The sequence below is a fragment of the Argopecten irradians genome, chromosome 14 (assembly GCF_041381155.1).
Source record: "Argopecten irradians isolate NY chromosome 14, Ai_NY, whole genome shotgun sequence".
Lineage (NCBI taxonomy): Eukaryota > Metazoa > Mollusca > Bivalvia > Pectinida > Pectinidae > Argopecten > Argopecten irradians.
In genome coordinates, this window is record NC_091147.1 from 38534847 (window position 1) to 38560071 (window position 25225).

The 25225-nt window shown below is 36.4% G+C and overlaps 1 protein-coding gene across 1 annotated transcript; it reads right to left on the reverse strand.

The window, feature by feature from the left end:
• Positions 1–1304: 1304 nt before the first annotated feature.
• LOC138307260 (2-acylglycerol O-acyltransferase 2-like) lies at positions 1305–24431 on the reverse strand. Its single transcript, XM_069247902.1, has 5 exons — positions 24227–24431; positions 9104–9604; positions 8073–8247; positions 7037–7236; positions 1305–5434 (listed from the first exon to the last, which is right to left on the reverse strand). The coding sequence occupies exons 2-5, from the start codon at positions 9594–9596 to the stop codon at positions 5277–5279; spliced, it is 1026 nt and encodes a 341-aa protein (XP_069104003.1). The 5' UTR covers positions 9597–9604; positions 24227–24431; the 3' UTR covers positions 1305–5276.
• Positions 24432–25225: the final 794 nt, after the last annotated feature.

Below are 25225 nucleotides of genomic sequence, written 5' to 3' on the forward strand. Positions count from 1 at the left end.
TCTGGGGGGCTTCGCTCCTGGACCCTCAGCTATCGCCCCCTGCATCCCCAAGCATGCAGGTCTTTCCAAACCTAGCTACGCCGCTGGATCTGTATTTTAATCAGATTGCTTACAGACCGTTATTAGAGGCCCACCTCTGTCGTGGATATTACGATACTGGAATATCTAGGATACAGACAGAGTTATCTCCCGTATGTCCGTAGTGTCTCTTTGTGATAGTGTAATTCTTGCCCTCTTTAAAGTGCTATCTCCATGAAAACTGCTGCCAGACAGAGAGCAAGCATACTCTATCTATAGTAACATAAAAAATACTGACATAAGAGAAGTATCAATACTTTAATAGATCAGATAATGATTTGTGATATGTGGCCAGTGATGAACTTTGACCTGGTAAGTTATATAGAGGACTCTTATTCAGTATCATGAACTTTGAACTGTTACAGAGCAATAGAAAGGACGCTTATTTCAATATTACGAACTTTGACCTGGCAAGTTATATAGAGGACTAAGTTATTCAGTATCATGAACTTTGACTTATTACAGAGCAATAGAAAGGACACTTATTTCAATATCCTGAACTTTGACCTGGTAAGTTGTATAGAGGTCTCTTATTCAGTATCATGAACTTTGAACTGTAACAGAGCAATAGAAAGAACACTTATTTTAATATCACGAACTTTGACCTGGTAAGTTATATAGAGGACTCTTATTCAGTATCATCAGAGATACAATCTAAATCTCTGGTATCATGAACTTTGACCTATCATAGAGCAATATATAGAAAAGATACTTATTTCAATATCATGACAGGCAAAACTTATATCGAAAGACCTTTTGGTGCAATATCATCATGAACTTGACAGGTAAAAGTTATCTCAAGGCCTCTTGACCAACATATCATCAATAATCAGGGGTTACTACCAGTGACATTACCATATCTTCACCCTGAACTTTCTCAAGGTAAACTGAAGGCAGTTCAGGAGAAAAAGACTGACCAATCACACAGGCCTGCAGAGATTTCCTTTGAAGATTACAGAGAGAGAGAGTGACTTCCAACTTCAAAGCCTGGCACAGTCAGCTGCAGTGTACAGTTATTTAATTTACACCCAAAACCATGTTTCCATTGTCTTCTGAATTTTTCTCCAGTTTTGCTATGAGATAGTCCAGGGTAGGATATAACAATAGTGATAGTAACCCCTGGAGTATTGAGGATGCTTGACACACCAATATAAAGATGGGTTTTCATGACTAATGGGAGGTAACTCTAACCAAATGGAGATGATAGAATAATAAACAAAGACATCTCTTCTAAAGAAATAACATTTATTATATTCACATTTTACAACAGCATGTCTAGAATTTCTAACACAGAAATTTAAAGTTTTATAAAATCTAGTACATAGCTGCTAGGTGTGAAAAAAAAAGTGTAAACAACTTTGGTTCTTTATCTTAAAGGCCACCTTGCTTTCCGAATAAAAAAAGTTTCTTAAAAACAATAATAACATATATATATCAATGGCCAAAAATGAAGTTTCAACAAACATGCAGTGATTAAGGATGACCCATGTTATGAAAATTAAGATTGAATTTAATTAACTTTTTTAGAAGGTGATGATAAGTGCATGTACTATTAATAGTAAGTCATTACATTTGTGACTCTATAAAATTATCAATCTCGTTTAAATATTCCGATTTTAAAAATTAAAAGCCATTTTGGAAAGGTAGTGGGCCTTTATGTTCCACTGAAATTTTTCAGTTGAATTTTAGAAAATGAAGTCATGCAATATTTAAAGGCCCACAATCCTTACGAAACGGCTTTTAATTTCTAAAATGGGAATGTAAACGGAATCAATAATTTTGTAGTAATAATAAAAAGATTAACTTACCGTTACTGACATACTTATCATCACCTTATGAACAGTTTAAGTAGAATAAATAAAATGTTTCTCGCCGTCGTCCTAAATACCGCGCGGTAGTTGACTATCACTGCGCCAGACGGCAAAATAGCGAAAAGAAACTCCACTGTTATCGCAGGAAATCTTGCATTGGTTTGGTGTTGTAACCTCGTCTTAAGATATTTTCTTTTGTTCTTAATGATTTTAAGAAACCTTAAATTTTTCTCCGGAAAGGTAGTGTGCCTTAATTTTACAGAATTTAAACAAGAAAATGTAACAAACAAATATATGTCTTGAGGATTGGAATTCATATGTGTACATGTATGTGTATGGAAAGTTATAAACCATCCATGAGTTAAAAATGCCGCTAGAGAAATGGAATACTCATGCAGATAGCGGTAATACATGTCGATCTAACGTAAACAAGAATCTAATATTGGAATATATTTTGTTATTAAACAATTAGAATTGATTTACAACTTCGAAAATAATTACTTGTTGTTCGTTTTAAGTGTAAATAATTTACGTATTTATCAAGTAAACGAAACGATATCTATTTGCCTGTTCACATATAATGTACATATGTGTGGGGTCAAACGGAGGTGCTAAATGCCATCTCCGCCTATTTGAATACTCCGGTTATTTGCATATTTTCTTCTGGAAAATGACTTATTCAAATAAGCTGAATCCTCTGTATAAACAACAAACAACAAATATGTCTTGTCTCCTTGGGGAAGAATAATCAGAAATTAAAACAACAAATGTCTATGGAAGAAAAGAATATTCATAAATCATTGATAACAAATTAACATACATGTATATCATTCTAGAAATAGAATTAAACAAGAAATCAATGAATATCTCTGGAAATATGGTAATTACTTGGAGAATATTCAGAAATTATTGATAACAAATCAACAAACATCATTTACGAAATGGAATTAAACAAAAAATCAACAATATCTCTGGAGGCATGGAAATTATAAACAACAAATTAACAAGCATCTCAAGGAATGCAATAAAACAACAAACAAATGCATTTGGAGAGATAGAAAAAATATTACCACTCCATATTGTCATTTGTAAATGTTTGGCAAGCACCTTTATTTAGAAGCACCAGAAATTACATAGATATCTATCTAACAAAGGAACAACTTTAGCGAAAAAGTAACTGAATTCAAGTATTTTGAAGCAACAAAACTTTCAACTCAGGAAACAAAAATACATAATTCTATATTTGCATGTTACAGAGTTACCTGCCCTTGTGTATAGGTGTTAACTTTTAAGTCATATTATTATGTAAGCATGATATCATATATTGCAAATCTACAACCAGATATTTTCTTGCAAGGGGAGAGAACTCTGTAATATGCAAAAATTGAAAGAAAAATACAGTAAAGTGTGAGTAAACTGTATTTTATAAAGCTAGAAACTATTGTGTAACAGTAATTTTAGAAGGTATTTACATCTTACATTTACCGTATTCGACCCAATAAGCGCTCATGTCCCTATAAGTGCCCTTCCCCTTTATGAGGCCTCGATTTCAATTGTCCACGCATAAATAGAGACCAAAACTACAAAAAACTGTCTAGATTTGCAAAAATTTCGTCTTCTTAGCACCTTTTCATTTTTTTGAAATTTTTTAAACGCCCTGGGCGATTATTAGGTCGAATACGGTATTATAGGGAAAAAAATACAAACTTCATTTTGTGATAATCATAAATGAACAAATAAAAAAAATGCACGGTCTTCATTATCTTTAAAGCTTGAAAGTGATTTACTAGTACACATGTACATGTAATTAAAGAATATTAATTAAATATCCACCTAGACATTATGTAAAATTCTTTCTCTCGAAACTTTGACCAATTTTTCATCATAAACAACTAAATACTATGTACCTGGTAGTCAAACCTGTCTATAAAGAACTTACAATATAATTGACCTGTATATAAAAAACACACCTGTCTATAAAGGACATTTTTGCTGAGTCCCTTGGGTGTCCTTTATAGACAGGTTGAACCTTTGCATATTTGATACTGGTATATTAATTAAACACTCATATAAAAGCGCCGTCTCCATTCTGATATGAATAGGTATTATAAAAAACATTGTATTAAATATCTATGACATTAACAGTAATATCAATGGGAAAATAGGAAGCACTTTAATTAAAATATCAGAATATGTCACAGACACAGAATATGCTCTGAATCAAATGAGCAAATGAGCAGATTTTGTTAATAACATAGATTTCAATTATAAAGAGTTGATAAATCTGTAACATGTGTAATTGAGAATAATAACATTATACTACGGTATATAGAACATCTAAAGCACCAGCTTGCATTTATCAAGATCATTAATCAAGATGGCTTTAGTTGTATCAGTAACATTCTTTTACTGCATAGTTGCTAATATTTGTGGGGTTTTAATTTCACAAATTCAAATATCTCGCGAAATTTATCAAAATCATTCATGATAACACATATTACAGCCTGTCGGATAAATGTTGTTTTTTTATTTATCAGTTTAAGGCCTATTAACAGCAAGGGTCATGTAAGGATGTGGCAGGTTTGTTGGTGGAGGAAAGCCGGAGTACCCGGAGAAAAACCACCGACCAGCAGTCAGTACCTGGCAACCTCCCCACTTGGGATTCGAACCCGCATCCCAGAGGTGGAGGGCTTGTGGTAATATGTTGGGACATCTTAACCACTCGACCACCGCAGTCCTGAATAAATGACATTTTACAAATGCTACAATAGCTACAAATGCTACAATAGTTAAAGAAAAGAAAATAACGAATAGGTTTCGAACAGTAAATAACTATATTATGAACCTGTGAAATATAACAATTATTGTGAGTCTTTGACAGTGCTTGTAAATTATAAATATTCATGATTTCAGGATAAAACAAGAAAACTAAGTTCTGATTTATTGATTTGTACAATTTAACTACAATTGATCCAATTCTAATAATTTTGCATATCAAATTTTTGCACCTGAAAGAAAGTCTGAAGAAACCCTGAAAATATCAACCTCACAAAAAATACTGGTTATACAGTATCAAAAACACTTTAAATAATCAAGCACTATTAGCATACTTATTTTAGCACAGCCTAATTTTAGCGCAAATGCAAAAACCAGTAAGTTATGATTTATTTGCCTGGATATTAATTAGTGCAGTTCGGTTGTGGGTGGTTCAATACAATGTACCTGAAATACCCTTTTACGAAACTAAGTACTGTACATGAATTACTTCAAAGACAGCCTGAAAAGTGCTGAAAATAAAACTACCGTTAAAATAAGCACGTTTTGGAGTCATTTGAGTAATGACAATTATTAAGAATGTACAGAATTGCAAGAACTAGTAATGAATCTTTAGTCGATGAAATGAAGTTCAGCTGCAGAATCCACACCATACTTTTCCTTGTGGGTGTCGAAGAGTTCCTTCAAGGCAGCCAGATACTTAGCATGTAGTTCATTAATCTGGACGTGGTTTGGCCGGTCAACCATTTCAACATCTATAGGGGTCCCAACTGTTAACAGAATTATTACGGTATAATTGCAACATTGACAGGGTCCCAACTGATAACAGAAATATTACTGTATAGTTACAACATCAACAGGGTCCCAACTGTTAACAGAATTATTACGGTATAATTACAACATCTATAGGGGTCCCAACTGTTAACAGAATTATTACGGTATAATTACAACATCTATAGGGTCCCAACTGATAACAGAATTATTACGGTAGAGTTACAACATCAACAGGGTCCCAAATGTTAACAGAATTATTACGGTATAGTTACAACATCAACAGGGTCCCAACTGTTAACAGAAATATTACGGTATAGTTACAACATCAACAGGGTCCTAACTGTTGACAGAATTATTACGGTATAGTTACAATATCAACAGGGTCCCAACTGTTAACAGAATTATTACGGTATAGTTACAACATTGACAGGGTCCCAACTGATAACAGAATTATTACGGTATAGTTACAACATCAACAGTGTCCCAACTGTTAACAGAATTATTACGGTATAATTACAACATCAGCAGGGTCCCAAATGTTAACAGAATTATTACGGTATAATTTAAGAATTTTTATATTTCTTTGCAGAAGTTAAGAAAGTAATGGTTGCTGTTCAATTCCATCTAACTGAATAATATGAAATATTTATGTGTACTTTCTTTAGTGGTTTACAGTTTCAATATCAATTCCTGGATATAAATATGTGTGGTTAGCCAATGGAGCAATTGTGACATACTATATAAACAAAATTTGTTGGGTTTTTTAATCGTGGTTTCACAGCAACCACAAAAAGAACCAAACATACTACACATCAAACATTTCATGTTATAGAGTATTAACACAGGGGGCTGTGTGTGTTCTATGATTAAAGTGAACAGTCGGGCAAGGATGGCTAAAGTCGGTAAAATGGTGTGAATGTGTCCAGTATAATTTCTTATGAAATGGAAAAATAAAATCTCTCGTCAAAATCTGTCTGCGTACGAAGAAATTGATTTAAAGTTTGTGAATTCTAAAACGTCCTCCCGGCTCACTATATCCGTGGTTACATTTCCACACAGCCTCGCTTTCAATGCTTTCAACTTTTCTTTACTTTAATGGCCAGAACTGGGAAACTAAGCAGAACTTGACCGTCGTATTAATATGTGAGAACTTTTGGAAGGCCAATGACCGCATTTAGACTGGTTTTCTTTGCCCGACTATTCACTTTAAAATAATATAAACTTAGTACAACACTATGGTAATTCGTGAATAGTCACCCCCTCTCTATGTATATTATGTCAGCCCCCTGTGCTTATTGTAGCTCATTCCAAATAAAAATGGTAAACTGATAGAACTTTAGTCAAAAACAATCATATTCTCAATCTTAATTGAAAGTCTGATTTAAGGATAAAAAGTACAAGTAGTTTGAATACATACCTGGTTATATTCCTAAACAGTTTTACTTAATTTATTCACCCCTGAAATATTATAATTGACCATTCCAGCCTTTGAATTGGAATAATCCAAATGTGTGCACAGGGGTACATTTTTTCTCAATTCTTACCTTGGTCACTAAAATTCACTCGACTAAATAACTTTGACCACTTGATTAACTTACTGACTGTATTGATGGGTTGGCGATAGGGAATGAGACCGTATGTATAGTTAAACACTCCGCGTCCATGGAAGACAGGGGGAGAGAACCCAAGGTAACGAGTCAGGATGTTCTGGAGTCGCCGGAGGAAGGATCCAGGTGGGTTATCCACCTGCTGATAAAGGTTCAGCTCACCAAACGAGAATGTGGGCACCAACGATGTCCTGTAAAGGGGTCAAGCATTGGTAAAAACATTTATTGGTTTTGTTTTAAGATTCACACCCAAATTTCAGGCTTAGTTCTATTTTTGGCCAGTTCCCCATCCCAACCAAATGCCCCCATCCCATTCCTCTAATCCTACTTCTCCCATCACCCTATTTCATCCTGATCCATCCCTTAAACAAATTCCGCTTAACATGGTTTCCCAAATCTGACTTAGTTCTGAATCAGTTTCCCACTGACCCAGATCCACCTCTAATCCAGTTTCTCCTCATGAACATGCGTCTGCCTCTGAATCCACATCCCTATAACCCAATATCCCAGACTCAGTATATCCCTCTAAATCATTCCTCTGGCCTTAGTCTAGTTCCCTTTCCTTATCCTCATGACACAGTTCCAATTCCTGGCCCAAAACTGCTTTCCTGCCCACTTTCCCCTCCTTGTAACCCAGTCAAAAATTTATTCCTGAACCCATTTACATGTACTCCTGTGATAAAAATTCCACTTCCAACTAGCCATTCATGAATCACTTCCCCTCTGCTGACCCAGTTCCCCACCTCTGACCATTTCCCTCTCTGCGCCAGCTTTCCATTAATGACCCTATGACCCAGTTTTCCAACCAAGACCATATTTTCCCATCTGACCTAGTATCCCCTATGACCCAGTTCCCCACCTCTGACCTAGTTCTCCAATATGACCTAGTTCCACTCTGATGTTGTTTTTCCCCCGACATATTTTCAGAACTGACCTTGGTTGACCTATGACCTAGTTCTCCACCACTGACCCAATTCCCGACCCCTGACCCAGTTCCCCTCTGACCTACAGTAGTTTCGTTACCTACCCTGTTTCCAGAGCAATCTTGATGAAACCCTTGCGTTTGTTAAGTTTAAGGTTGAATCTATCTGGGAAAGCTTCCAAAGCTTCTAAGGCTCCGCCCACTACAAGGACTAACGCATTTCCAGTGCCGTTCTCACGCAGTAAAAAATTCATACTACGTTTTGTAACTGCTACAGTACCTATTGATGAAATAAAATTATTATCATACAAAAGATCACCAAAACAACAGAGATGTTTCCTTTGTTTCTTTGGTGGTCTTTAGAGACAGGTTTGAATATAAAATGTATTGGACACTTACCGGCATCCATAACATATATTTAAAGATCCAGTCATTTTTGTTAGTCGATTTTTACTTGCAACAGCAAAATTAAATTTTAATGAAAAAAATATTTTGTCATCTGGTTATTGCAGTATAAAGGATTAAAAAAATTTCCATGACCAAATCTATGTACCATGAAAATTACGATTACCACAAAAATAATCATCAATGCAAAATTGAACAATCGAAGAGAGAGTGAATTTCCTGAGCCTATCTGGAATTGTCGTCATTTACATCTAGAATATAAATTTTGATCATTTGCTTTGTAACTCTTCTGTTGTTGGAAATTTTTCTATCTATAAACTGGAATATCTTATGAGAAGACTTCTCTTCTAAGAAGAATTCAATTCAGGCTGGCTTTTGGACATCCTTGATATTCCAGGGGTTACTATCACCGTCGTTATATCCATCCCCATCCTAGACTATACATAGTAATACTGAAGGCAATGGAAAATACAGGTAATTTGGTCCTTAATACACATCAAAGAATAAAATAAAAGTACACTGTGGCATTAAAGTCGGGCATGGCTCTCTCTGTAATCTTCAAAGGAAGTCTCTACAGGCCTGTGATTGTTCAGTTTTTTTTCTTTTTTCTCCTGAAGTGCATTTAGTTTTACTATGAGATAGTCCTGGAGTGGATGTAACTTCAGTGACAGTAACCCCTGAAGCATCGAAGATGGCTCCTGGACTACCAATTATGTCGGTGAGTAACTTACCTGACAACATCAGGTAATCCCTGTATAAAGGAAACAGGAAGTGACCTCCCAGTACTAAAAGGTATGAAGTCATTCCGGGGAAGAACTTGCTCCATCCAGATCCTTCCGAAGCAAAATGGACGAAGGCGCTAGTACTCATTATACCATGAGGATGAAATCCTAAAATATAATTTTTCTCAGGGTCCAATTCAGCCGTTTTGATTAACTTGGCTGGAAAATAGTCCTTCAGATGTTCCCAGATTTTCCACCTTCTCACCGAGTCTGACCTTCGACCCCCACGTTCGGCGATATCCCTGTCGTAATACATCCAAGCTAAATATAGTAACATGAGGTAGTAGTACTGAGTGAAGAAGAGGATGTAAATGCTAAAGAAGAGACAACCAAAGCCGAGAAAGAGGAAACAGAAAGTGTACTGAGTAACAGCCACGGTCTGTATACGCCGGTCATAGGGCACCCTCAACGGGGCAAAGTCTACACCAAAAATCTTCACCATGACCGATTCTGAAAGCAGAAAAACAATAAATGTTAGCCAAAAAGGTTTCAATGCATATATCATTTTGTCTAGGTAGGTCAAGTTAACACAGGTAGGTCTAGTATATACCGGTAGGTCTAGTATATACAGATAGGTCTAGTATATACAGGTAGGTCTAGTATATACAGATAGGTGTAGTATATACAGATAGGTCTAGTATATACAGGTAGGTCTAGTATATACAGGTAGGTCTAGTATATACAGGTAGGTCTAGTATATACAGGTAGGTCTAGTATATACAGGTAGGTCTAGTATATACAGATAGGTCTAGTATATACAGGTAGGTCTAGTATATACAGATAGGTCTAGTATATACAGGTAGGTCTAGTATACACAGGTAGGTCTAGTATACACAGGTAGGTCTAGTATATACAGGTAGGTCTAGTATATACAGATAGGTCTAGTATATACAGATAGGTCTAGTATACACAGGTAGGTCTAGTATATACAGATAGGTGTAGTATATACAGATAGGTCTAGTATATACAGGTAGGTCTAGTATATACAGGTAGGTCTAGTATACACAGGTAGGTCTAGTATATACAGGTAGGTCTAGTATATACAGATAGGTCTAGTATATACAGGTAGGTCTAGTATATACAGGTAGGTCTAGTATACACAGATAGGTCTAGTATACACAGGTAGGTCTAGTATACACAGATAGGTGTAGTATATACAAATAGGTCTAGTATATACAGGTAGGTCTAGTATATACAGGTAGGTCTAGTATATACAGGTAGGTCTTGTATACACAGGTAGGTCTAGTATACACAGGTAGGTCTAGTATATACAGGTAGGTGTAGTATATACAGATAGGTCTAGTTTAGTATATACAGGTAGGTCTAGTATATACAGGTAGGACTAGTATATACAGGTAGGTCTAGTATATACAGATAGGTGTAGTATACACAGGTAGGTCTAGTATACACAGGTAGGTCTAGTATATACAGGTAGGTCTAGTATATACAGGTAGGTCTAGTATATACAGGTAGGTCTAGTATATACAGGTAGGTCTAGTATACACAGGTAGGTCTAGTATATACAGGTAGGTCTAGTATATACAGGTAGGTCTAGTATATACAGGTAGGTCTAGTATACACAGGTAGGTCTAGTATATACAGATAGGTCTAGTATATACAGGTAGATCTAGTATATACAGGAAGGTCTAGTATATACAGGTAGGTCTAGTATATGGGTAGATCTAGTATTAAAGGAAGGTCTAGTATATACAGGTAGGTCTAGTATATGGGTAGACCTATTATATACAGGTAGGTCTAGTATATACAGGTAGGTCTAGTATACACAGGTAGGTCTAGTATACACAGGTAGGTCTAGTATATACAGGTAGGTCTAGTATACACAGGTAGGTCTAGTATACACAGGTAGGTCTAGTATACACAGGTAGGTCTAGTAGTATATACAGGTAGGTCTAGTATATACAGGTAGGTCTAGTATATACAGGTAGGTCTAGTATATACAGGTAGGTCTAGTATATACAGGTAGGTCTAGTATACACAGGTAGGTCTAGTATATACAGGTAGGTCTAGTATATACAGGTAGGTCTAGTATATACAGGTAGGTCTAGTATACACAGGTAGGTCTAGTATATACAGGTAGGTCTAGTATACACAGGTAGGTCTAGTATACACAGGTAGGTCTAGTATACACAGGTAGGTCTAGTATACACAGGTAGGTCTAGTATACACAGGTAGGTCTAGTATACACAGGTAGGTCTAGTATATACAGGTAGGTCTAGTATATACACAGGTAGGTCTAGTATACACAGGTAGGTCTAGTATACACAGGTAGGCTAGTATATACAGGTAGGTCTAGTATACACAGGTAGGTCTAGTATACACAGGTAGGTCTAGTATACACAGGTAGGTCTAGTATATACAGGTAGGTCTAGTATATACAGGTAGGTCTAGTATATACAGGTAGGTCTAGTATATACAGGTAGGCTAGTATATACAGGTAGGTCTAGTATATACAGGTAGGACTAGTATATACAGGTAGGTCTAGTATATACAGGTAGGTCTAGTATATACAGGTAGGTCTAGTATATACAGGTAGGACTAGTATATACAGGTAGGTCTAGTATATACAGGTAGGTCTAGTATATACAGGTAGGTCTAGTATACACAGGTAGGTCTAGTATATACAGGTAGGTCTAGTATATACAGGTAGGTCTAGTATATACAGGTAGGTCTAGTATATACAGGTAGGTCTAGTATATACAGGTAGGTCTAGTATATATACAGGTAGGTCTAGTATATACAGGTAGGTCTAGTATATACAGGTAGGTCTAGTATATACAGGTAGGACTAGTATATACAGGTAGGTCTAGTATATATACAGGTAGGTCTAGTATATACAGGTAGGTCTAGTATACACAGGTAGGTCTAGTATATACAGGTAGGTCTAGTATATACAGGTAGGACTAGTATATACAGGTAGGTCTAGTATACACAGGTAGGTCTAGTATATACAGGTAGGTCTAGTATATACAGGTAGGTCTAGTATATACAGGTAGGTCTAGTATATACAGGTAGGACTAGTATATACAGGTAGGTCTAGTATATACAGGTAGGTCTAGTATATACAGGTAGGACTAGTATATACAGGTAGGACTAGTATATACAGGTAGGTCTAGTATATACAGGTAGGTCTAGTATATACAGGTAGGTCTAGTATATACAGGTAGGTCTAGTATATACAGGTAGGTCTAGTATATACAGGTAGGACTAGTATATACAGGTAGGTCTAGTATATACAGGTAGGTCTAGTATATACAGGTAGGACTAGTATATACAGGTAGGTCTATTATATACACAGGTACAGGTAGGTCTAGTATATACAGGTAGGTCTAGTATATACAGGTAGGTCTAGTATATACAGGTAGGTCTAGTATATACAGGTAGGACTAGTATACACAGGTAGGTCTAGTATATACAGGTAGGTCTAGTATATACAGGTAGGTCTAGTATATACAGGTAGGTCTAGTATATACAGGTAGGTCTAGTATATACAGGTAGGTCTAGTAGTATATACAGGTAGGTCTAGTATATACAGGTAGGTCTAGTATATACAGGTAGGACTAGTATATACAGGTAGGTCTAGTATATACAGGTAGGTCACAGGTAGGGTACAGGTAGGTCTAGTATACACAGGTAGGTCTAGTATACACAGGTAGGTCTAGTATATACAGGTAGGTCTAGTATACACAGGTAGGTCTAGTATACACAGGTAGGTCTAGTATACACAGGTAGGTCTTAGTATATACAGATAGGTCTAGTATATACAGTTAGGTCTAGTATATATAGGTAGGTCTAGTATACACAGGTACTACCGTAGGTCTAGTATACACAGGTAGGTCTAGTATACACAGGTAGGTCTAGTATATACAGGTAGGTCTAGTATATACAGGTAGGTCTAGTATATACAGGTAGGTCTAGTATATACAGGTAGGTCTAGTATATACACAGGTAGGTCTAGTATATACAGGTAGGTATAGTATATACAGGTAGGTCTAGTATAACAGGTAGGTCTAGTATATACAGGTAGGTCTAGTATATACAGGTAGGTCTAGTATATACAGGTAGGTCTAGTATATACAGGTAGGTCTAGTATATACAGGTAGGTCTAGTATATACAGGTAGGTCTAGTATATACAGTTAGGTCTAGTATACACAGGTAGGTCTAGTATATACAGGTAGGTCTAGTATATACAGGTAGGTCTAGTATACACAGGTAGGTCTAGTATATACAGGTAGGTCTAGTATATACAGGTAGGTCTAGTATATACAGGTAGGTCTAGTATATACAGGTAGGTCTAGTATATACAGGTAGGTCTAGTATATACAGGTAGGTCTAGTATATACAGGTAGGTCTAGTATATACAGGTAGGTCTAGTATATACAGGTAGGTCTAGTATATACAGGTAGGTCTAGTATACACAGGTAGGTCTAGTATATACAGGTAGGTCTAGTATATACAGGTAGGTCTAGTATATACAGGTAGGTCTAGTATATACAGGTAGGTCTAGTATATACAGGTAGGTCTAGTATATACAGGTAGGTCTAGTATATACAGGTAGGTCTAGTATATACAGGTAGGTCTAGTATATACAGGTAGGTCTAGTATATACAGGTAGGACTAGTATATACAGGTAGGTCTAGTATATACAGGTAGGACTAGTATCTACAGGTAGGTCTAGTATACACAGGTAGGTCTAGTATATACAGGTAGGTCTAGTATATACAGGTAGGTCTAGTATATACAGGTAGTCTAGTATACAGGTAGGACTAGTATATACAGGTAGGTCTAGTATATACAGGTAGGTCTAGTATATTATACAGGTAGGTCTAGTATATACAGGTAGGACTAGTATATACAGGTAGGTCTAGTATATACAGGTAGGACTAGTATATACAGGTAGGTCTAGTATACACAGGTAGGACTAGTATATACAGGTAGGTCTAGTATATACAGGTAGGTCTAGTATATACAGGTAGGACTAGGGTAGGTCTAGTATACAGTAGACTAGTATATACAGGTAGGTCTAGTATATACAGGTAGGTCTAGTATATACAGGTAGGTCTAGTATACACAGGTAGGACTAGTATATACAGGTAGGTCTAGTATACACAGGTAGGTCTAGTATATACAGGTAGGTCTAGTATATACAGGTAGGTCTAGTATATACAGGTAGGTCTAGTATACACAGGTAGGACTAGTATATACAGGTAGGTCTAGTATATACAGGTAGGTCTAGTATATACAGGTAGGTCTAGTATATACAGGTAGGTCTCTAGTATAGTATATACAGGTAGGTCTAGTATACACAGGTAGGTCTAGTATATACAGGTAGGTCTAGTATATACAGGTAGGTCTTAGTATACAGGTAGGACTAGTATACTACAGGTAGGTCTAGTATACACAGGTAGGTCTAGTATATACAGGTCTAGGTAGGAGTCTAGTATATACAGGTAGGTCTAGTATATACAGGTAGGTCTAGTATATACAGGTAGGTCTAGTATACACAGGTAGGACTAGTATATACAGGTAGGTCTAGTATATACAGGTAGGTCTAGTATATACAGGTAGGTCTAGTATATACAGGTAGGTCTAGTATATACAGGTAGGACTAGTATATACAGGTAGGACTAGTATACACAGGTAGGTCTAGTATATACAGGTAGGTCTAGTATATATACAGGTAGGTCTAGTATATACAGGTAGGTCTAGTATACACAGGTAGGTCTAGTATATACAGGTAGGTCTAGTATATACAGGTAGGTCTAGTATATACAGGTAGGCTATATATACAGGTAGGACTAGTATATACAGGTAGGTCTAGTATATACAGGTAGGTCTAGTATATACAGGTAGGTCTAGTATATACAGGTAGGTCTAGTATATACAGGTAGGTCTAGTATATACAGGTAGGTCTAGTATATACAGGTAGGACTAGTATATACAGGTAGGTCTAGTATATACAGGTAGGTCTAGTATATACAGGTAGGTCTAGTATATACAGGTAGGTCTAGTATATACAGTAGGTCTAGTATAACAGGTAGGTCTAGTATATACAGGTAGGTCTAGTATACACAGGTAGGTCTAGTATATACAGGTAGGTCTAGTATATACAGGTAGGTCTAGTATATACAGGTAGGTCTAGTATATACAGGTAGGGTAAAGGTAGTATATATACAGGTAGGTCTAGTATATACAGGTAGGTCTAGTATATACAGGTAGGTCTAGTATATACAGGTAGGTCTAGTATACACAGGTAGGTCTAGTATATACAGGTAGGTCTAGTATATACAGGTAGGTCTAGTATACAGGTAGATATATTACAGGTAGGTCTAGTATATACAGGTAGGTCTAGTATATACAGGTAGGTCTAGTATATACAGGTAGGTCTAGTATATACAGGTAGGTCTAGTATATACAGGTAGGTCTAGTATATACACAGATACAGGTAGGACTAGTATATACAGGTAGGTCTAGTATACACAGGTAGGTCTAGTATATACAGGTAGGTCTAGTATATACAGGTAGGTCTAGTATATACAGGTAGGTCTAGTATATACACAGTTAGGACTAGTATACACAGGTAGGTCTAGTATATACAGGTAGGTCTAGTATATACAGGTAGGTCTAGTATATACAGGTAGGTCTAGTATATACAGGTAGGTCTAGTATATACAGGTAGGTCTAGTATATACAGGTAGGTCTAGTATATACACAGGTACAGGTCTAGTATACAGTCTAGGTCTAGTATATACAGGTAGGTCTAGTATATACAGGTAGGTCTAGTATATACAGGTAGGTCTAGTATACACAGGTAGGTCTAGTATATACAGGTAGGTCTAGTATATACAGGTAGGTCTAGTATATACAGGTAGGTCTAGTATATACAGGTAGGTCTAGTATATACAGGTAGGTCTAGTATATACAGGTTCTATACAGGTGGTCTAGTATATACAGGTAGGTCTAGTATACACAGTAGGTCTAGTATACACAGGTAGGTCTAGTATATACAGGTAGGTCTAGTATATACAGGTAGGTCTAGTATACACAGGTAGGACTATACAGTATATACAGGTAGGTCTAGTATATACAGGTAGGTCTAGTATATCTAGTATACACAGGTAGGTCTAGTATATACAGGTAGTCTAGTATACACAGGTAGGTCTAGTATATACAGGTAGGTCTAGTATATACAGTAGGTCTAGTATACACAGGTAGGTCTAGTATATAGGTAGGTCTAGTATATACAGGTAGGTCTAGTATAACAGGTAGGTCTAGTATACACAGGTAGGTCTAGTATATACAGGTAGGTCTAGTATATACAGGTAGGTCTAGTATATACAGGTAGGTCTAGTATATACAGGTAGGTCTAGTATATACAGGTAGGTCTAGTATATACAGGTAGGTCTAGTATATACAGGATAGGTCTAGTATATACAGGTAGGTCTAGTATATACAGGTAGGACTAGTATATACAGGTAGGTCTAGTATATACAGGTAGGTCTAGTATACACAGGTAGGTCTAGTATATACAGGTAGGTCTAGTATAATACAGGTAGGTCTAGTATATATACAGGTAGGTCTAGTATATACAGTAGTCTAGTATATACAGGTAGGTCTAGTATATACAGGTAGGTCTAGTATATACAGGTAGGTCTAGTATATATACAGGTAGGTCTAGTATATACAGGTAGGACTAGTATATACAGGTAGGTCTAGTATATACAGGTAGGTCTAGTATATACAGGTAGGTCTAGTATATACAGGTAGGACTAGTATATACAGGTAGGTCTAGTATATACAGGTAGGTCTATTATATACACAGGTAGGTCTAGTATATACAGGTAGGTCTAGTATATACAGGTAGGTCTAGTATATACAGGTAGGTCTAGGTCTAGTATATACAGGTAGGTCTACTAGTATATACAGGTAGGTCTAGTATATACAGGTAGGTCTAGTATATACAGGTAGGTCTAGTATATACAGGTAGGTCTAGTATATACAGGTACAGTATAATACAGGTAGGTCTAGTATATACAGGTAGGTCTAGTATATACAGGTAGGTCTAGTATACACAGGTAGGTCTAGTATATACAGGTAGGTCTAGTATATACAGGTAGGTCTAGTATATACAGGTAGGTCTAGTATATACAGGTAGGTCTAGTATATACAGGTAGGTCTAGTATATACAGGTAGGACTAGTATATACAGGTAGGTCTAGTATACACAGGTAGGTCTAGTATATACAGGTAGGTCTAGTATATACAGGTAGGTCTAGTATATACAGGTAGGTCTAGTATATACAGGTAGGTCTAGTATATTACAGGTAGGTCTAGTATATACAGGTAGGTCTAGTATATACAGGTAGGTCTAGTATATACAGATAGGTCTAGTATATACAGGTAGGTCTAGTATATACAGGTAGGTCTAGTATATACAGGTAGGTCTAGTATATACAGGTAGGTCTAGTATATACAGGTAGGTCTAGTATATACAGGTAGGTCTAGTATATACAGATAGGTCTAGTATATACAGGTAGGTCTAGTATATACAGGTAGGTCTAGTATATACAGGTAGGTCTAGTATATACAGGTAGGTCTAGTATATATACAGGTAGGTCTAGTATATACAGGTAGGTCTAGTATATACAGGTAGGTCTAGTATATACAGGTAGGTCTAGTATATACAGGTAGGTCTAGTATATACACACAGATACAGGTAGGTCTAGTATATACAGGTAGGACTAGTATATACAGGTAGGTCTAGTATATACAGGTAGGTCTAGTATATACAGGTAGGTCTAGTATATACAGGTAGGTCTAGTATATACAGGTAGGTCTAGTATATACAGGTAGGTCTAGTATATACAGGTAGGTCTAGTATATACAGGTAGGTCTAGTATATACAGGTAGGTCTAGTATATACAGGTAGGTCTAGTATATACAGGTAGGTCTAGTATATACAGGTAGGTCTAGTATACACAGGTAGGTCTAGTATATACAGGTAGGTCTAGTATATACAGGTAGGTCTAGTATATACAGGTAGGTCTAGTATATACAGGTAGGTCTAGTATATACAGGTAGGTCTAGTATATACAGGTAGGACTAGTATATACAGGTAGGTCTAGTATATACAGGTAGGTCTAGTATATACATACAGGTAGGTCTAGTATACACAGGTAGGTCTAGTATATACAGGTATAGGTCTAGTATATACAGGTAGGACTAGTATATACAGGTAGGTCTAGTATATACAGGTAGGTCTAGTATATACAGGTAGGTCTAGTACAGGTAGGTCTAGTATATACAGGTAGGTCTAGTATATACAGGTAGGTCTAGTATACACAGGTAGGTCTAGTATATACAGTAGGTCTAGTATATACAGGTAGGTCTAGTATATACAGGTAGGTCTAGTATATACAGGTAGGTCTAGTATATACAGTAGGTCTAGTATATACAGGTAGGTCTAGTATATACATGTAGGTCAAGTATATACAGGTAGGTCTAGTATATACAGGTAGGTCTAGTATACACAGTTCTACCGTAGGTCTAGTATACACAGGTAGGTCTAGTATATACAGGTAGGTCTAGTATATACAGGTAGGTCTAGTATATACAGGTAGGTCTAGTATAACAGGTAGGTCTAGTATATACAGTAGGTCTAGTATATACAGGTAGGTCTAGTATATACAGTAGGTCTAGTATATACAGGTAGGTATATAGGTCTAGTATATACAAGATACAGTAGGACTAGTATATACAGGTAGGTCTAGTATATACAGGTAGGTCTAGTATTACAGGTAGGACTAGTATATACAGGTAGGTCTAGTATACACAGGTAGGTCTAGTATATACAGGTAGGTCTAGTATATACAGGTAGGTCTAGTATATACAGGTAGGTCTAGTTATATACACAGATACAGTAGGTCTATAGTATATATACAGGTAGGTCTAGTATATACAGGTAGGTCTAGTATACACAGGTAGTCTAGTATAACAGGTAGGCTAGTATATACAGTTAGGTCTAGTATATACATAGATACAGGTAGGTCTAGTATACACAGGTAGGTCTAGTATATACAGGTAGGTCTAGTATATACAGGTAGGTCTAGTATATACAGGTAGGTCTAGTATATACCGGTAGGTCTAGTATATACAGGTAGGTCTAGTATATACAGGTAGGTCTAGTATATACAGGTAGTCTAGTATATACAGGTAGGTCTAGTATATACAGGTAGGTCTAGTATATACAGGTAGGTCTAGTATATACAGGTAGGTCTAGTATATACAGGTAGGTCTAGTATATACAGGTAGGTCTAGTATATACAGGTAGGTCTAGTATATATACAGGTAGGTCTAGTATATACAGGTAGGTCTAGTATATACAGGTAGGTCTAGTATATACAGGTAGGACTAGTATATACAGGTTGGTCTAGTATATACAGGTAGGTCTAGTATACACAGGTAGGTCTAGTATATACAGGTAGGTCTAGTATATACAGGTAGGTCTAGTATATACAGGTAGGTCTAGTATATACAGGTAGGTCTAGTATATACAGGTAGGTCTAGTATATACAGGTAGGTCTAGTATATACAGGTAGGTCTAGTATATACAGGTAGGTCTAGTATATACAGGTAGGTCTAGTATATACAGGTAGGTCTAGTATATACAGGTAGGTCTAGTATATACAGGTAGGTCTAGTATATACAGTAGGTCTAGTATATACAGGTAGGTCTAGTATATACAGGTAGGTCTAGTATATACAGGTAGGACTAGTATATACAGGTAGGTCTAGTATATACAGGTAGGTCTAGTATATACAGGTAGGTCTAGTATATACAGGTAGGTCTAGTATATACAAGGTAGGTCTAGTATATACAGGTAGGTCTAGTATATACAGGTAGGTCTAGTAATATACAGGTAGGTCTAGTATATACAGGTAGGTCTAGTATATACAGGTAGGTCTAGTATATACAGGTAGGTCTAGTATATACAGGTAGGCTAGTATATACAGGTAGGTCTAGTATATACAGGTAGGTCTAGTATATACAGGTAGGACTAGTATATACAGGACAGGTACTAGTATATACAGGTAGGTCTAGTATATACAGGTAGGTCTAGTATATACAGGTAGGTCTAGTATATACAGGTAGGTCTAGTATATACAGGTAGGTCTAGTATATACAGGTAGGTCTAGTATATACAGGTAGGTCTAGTATATACAGGTAGGTCTAGTATTACAGGTAGGTCTAGTATATACAGGTAGGACTAGTATATACAGGTAGGTCTAGTATATACAGGTAGGTAGGTTAGTATATACAGGTAGGTCTAGTATATACAGGTAGGTCTAGTATATACAGGTAGCTAGTACAGGTAGGTCTAGTATATACAGGTAGGTCTAGTATATATACAGGTAGGTCTAGTATATACAGGTAGGTCTAGTATATACAGGTAGGTCTAGTATATACAGGTAGGTCTAGTATATACAGGTAGGTCTAGTATATACAGGTAGGACTATATATACAGGTAGGTCTAGTATATACAGGTAGGTCTAGTATATACAGGTAGGACTAGTATATACAGGTAGGTCTAGTATATACAGGTAGGTCTAGTATAACAGGTAGTCTAGTATATACAGGTAGGTCTAGTATATACAGGTAGGTCTAGTATATACAGGTAGGTCTAGTATATACAGGTAGGTCTAGTATATACAGGTAGGTCTAGTATATACAGGTAGGACTAGTATATACAGGTAGGTCTAGTATATACAGGTAGGTCTAGTATATACAGGTAGGTCTAGTATATACAGGTAGGTCTAGTATATACAGGTAGGTCTAGTATATACAGGTAGGTCTAGTATATACAGGTAGGTCTAGTATATACAGGTAGGTCTAGTATATACAGGTAGGTCTAGTATATACGGTAGGTCTAGTATATACAGGTAGGTCTAGTATATACAGGTAGGTCTAGTATATACAGGTAGGTCTAGTATATACAGGTAGGTCTAGTATATACAGGTAGGTCTAGTATACACAGGTAGGTCTAGTATATACAGGTAGGTCTAGTATATACAGGTAGGTCTAGTATATACAGGTAGGTCTAGTATATACAGGTAGGTTAGTATATACAGGTAGGTCTAGTATATACAGGTAGGTCTAGTATATACAGGTAGGTCTAGTATATACAGGTAGGTAGTACAAGGCAGTATATACAGGTAGGTCTAGTATATACAGGTAGGTCTAGTATACAGGTAGGTCTAGTATAACAGGTAGGTCTAGTATATACAGGTAGGACTAGTATATACAGGTAGGTCTAGTAATATACAGGTAGGTCTAGTATATACAGGTAGGTCTAGTATATACAGGTAGGTCTAGTATATACAGGTAGGTCTAGTATATACAGGTAGGTCTAGTATACTAGTATAACAGGTAGGTCTAGTATATACAGGTAGGTCTAGTATATACAGGTAGGTAGGTCTAGTATATACAGGTAGGTCTAGTATATACAGGTAGGTCTAGTATATACAGGTAGGTCTAGTATATACAGGTAGGTCTAGTATATACAGGTAGGTCTAGTATATACAGGTAGGTCTAGTATATACAGGTAGGTCTAGTATATACAGGTAGGTCTAGTATATACAGGTAGGTCTAGTATATACAGGTAGGTCTAGTATATACAGGTAGGTCTAGTATATACAGGTAGGTCTAGTATATACAGGTAGGCCTAGTATATACAGGTAGGTGTAGTATATACAGGTAGGTCTAGTATATACAGGTAGGTCTAGTATATACAGGTAGGTCTAGTATATACAGGTAGGTCTAGTATACACAGGTAGGTCTAGTATATACAGGTAGGTCTAGTATATACAGGTAGGTCTAGTATATACAGGTAGGTCTAGTATATACAGGTAGGTCTAGTATACACAGGTAGGTCTAGTATATACAGGTAGGTCTAGTATATACAGTAGAATATACAGGTAGGTCTAGTATATACAGGTAGGTCTAGTATATACAGGTAGGACTAGTATATACAGGTAGGTGTAGTATATACAGGTAGGTCTAGTATATACAGGTAGGTCTAGTATATACAGGTAGGTCTAGTATATACAGGTAGGTCTAGTATATACAGGTAGGTCTAGTATATACAGTAGGTCTAGTATATACTAGGTCTAGTATATACAGGTAGGTCTAGTATATACAGGTAGGTCTAGTATATACAGGTAGGTTAGTATATACAGGTAGGTCTAGTATATACAGGTAGGTCTAGTATATATACAGGTAGGTCTAGTATATACAGGTAGGTCTAGTATATACAGGTAGGTCTAGTATATACAGGTAGGACTAGTATATACAGGTAGGTCTAGTATATACAGGTAGGTCTAGTATATACAGGTAGGTCTAGTATATACAGGTAGGTCTAGTATATACAGGTAGGTCTAGTATATACAGGTAGGTCTAGTATATACAGGTAGGTCTAGTATATACAGGTAGGTCTAGTATATACAGGTAGGTCTAGTATATACAGGTAGGTCTAGTATATACAGGTAGGTCTAGTATATACAGGTAGGTCTAGTATATACAGGTAGGACTAGTATATACAGGTAGGTCTAGTATATACAGGTAGGTCTAGTATATACAGGTAGGTCTAGTATATACAGGTAGGTCTAGACTAGTATATACAGGTAGGTCTAGTATATACAGGTAGGTCTAGTATATACAGGTAGGTCTAGTATATACAGGTAGGTCTAGTATATACAGGTAGGACTAGTATATACAGGTAGGTCTAGTATATACAGGTAGGACTAGTATATACAGGTAGGTCTAGTATATACAGGTAGGTCTAGTATATACAGGTAGGTCTATTATATACACAGGTACAGGTAGGACTAGTATATACAGGTAGGTCTAGTATATACAGGTAGGTCTAGTATATACAGGTAGGTCTAGTATACACAGGTAGGACTAGTATATACAGGTAGGTCTAGTATATACAGGTAGGACTAGTATATACAGGTAGGTCTAGTATATACAGGTAGGTCTAGTATATACAGGTAGGTACCGTAGGTCTAGTATACACAGGTAGGTCTAGTATATACAGGTGAACTAGTATATACAGGTAGGTCTAGTATATACCGGTAGGTCTAGTATATACAGGTAGGTCTAGTATACACAGGTAGGTCTGGTATATACAGGTAGGACTAGTATATATACAGTAGGTCTAGTATACAGGTACAGGTAGGTCTAGTATATACACAGGTAGGTCTAGTATATACAGGTAGGTCTAGTATATACAGGTAGGACTAGTATATACAGGTAGGACTAGTATATACAGGTAGGTCTAGTATATACAGGTAGGTCTAGTATATACAGGTAGGACTAGTATATACAGGTAGTCTAGTATATACAGGTAGGTCTAGTATATACAGGTAGGTAGTAGTCTAAGTCTAGTATACACAGGTAGGTCTAGTATATACAGGTAGGACTAGTATATACAGGTAGGACTAGTATACACAGGTAGGTCTAGTATATACAGGTAGGACTAGTATATACAGGTAGGTCTAGTATATACAGGTAGGTCTAGTATATACAGGTAGGTCTAGTATATACAGGTAGGACTAGTATATACAGGTAGGTCTAGTATATACAGGTAGGTCTAGTATATACAGGTAGGTCTAGTATATACAGGTAGGACTAGTATATACAGGTAGGTCTAGTACACATCAGATACAGGTAGGTCTAGTACACATGCATGTGTAAATATAGTGTATCACCGATAATCTATATTATGTAATCCAATGATACAGTAGCAGCCAGATTTTATACTGCTGTTTGTGATATAGCATTGACTGAGCCCACTTCACAGTATATAATATATTATACAAAACTAGTCTGCAACACATGTTAACTAGTTCGTTCTGACTTTGTTATCTTTGCACATATGTGCAGCTGTTTCTAGCTACGTGTTATGTTACATATATAGGCCCGGTAAGTTTATATCTCGCGCGCAGGACTACGCGTACATGTCAAATGCGGAAATGGTCGATATCACCATCTTACCTCTCCAAATATCTGTATAAACACTTTATATGGTCTTCTTGTGCTGACGGGTTTACATTGAAACAATATGCGAGTCAGTAGCTTCAGCTGTTAGGTGGTGACCACGAAATGAACTCAGCCTACCCACTTTTTTCGTTCAATGAAGACTTTACCCAGTTAAAGTCCGAGGTACTTATCTATACAGCCAAAATAATGTTGTCAGAGGTGTTCCGATGGATTTCACTATCAGTACACTTGACCTTCATGCACATGGGGGATGCGTGTAGAGACTAAACAATAAACAGGGACCAAAACGTAGCTTTTATTGTTGGTTTCTCTTTGGAAAAAACAACAACATGAAAATCATATTGATACTTAGACATAATGAAAGAAAAATACATTTTCACATTATTTGTAGTTATTTAAAGATGCTCCACCGCCGACAGACCAAAAATGATATTCATCATTTGAACAATAATTGTGTTTAATTGTGTATATAATAGTCTAATTAACACAAAAAATAATATCAAATAATTTATGTTGCCTTTGGTACATGCGCATTAAGTAGTTCATTTCATATAAGATATAATGGTACGGATTTTTTTCGGGATGCAATTAATTATTTTTCATATTTTTAACTTGAAGTAAAATTAGAAGCTCAAACTTTTCAATGGTGGTAATGGTGTAAAGTAAGTAACTTTTGTAACTGAAGAAAAATACAAAATCGTCTACTCCTGTTTTTAATAGTGAAAAAATACCATTTGTCAGCGGTGGAGCATCTTTAACTAGCACACGGTCAACTTCTGCTACTCTTCAGACTTTTATAAAATCCAACAACATGCGCTTTCTCATTTATATATAATTAAAGACCACATTTGTAACTCCTAATTTTTGTCACGCGATTCTGGACTTTCTCGATGCCCTAGGGGTTCCCATACTCGATACTCGATCCAGGGGTTACAATCACTGCCATAATATCCACCCCTGGGCTATCAGATTAAAATTGGAGTTTGGGAGAAA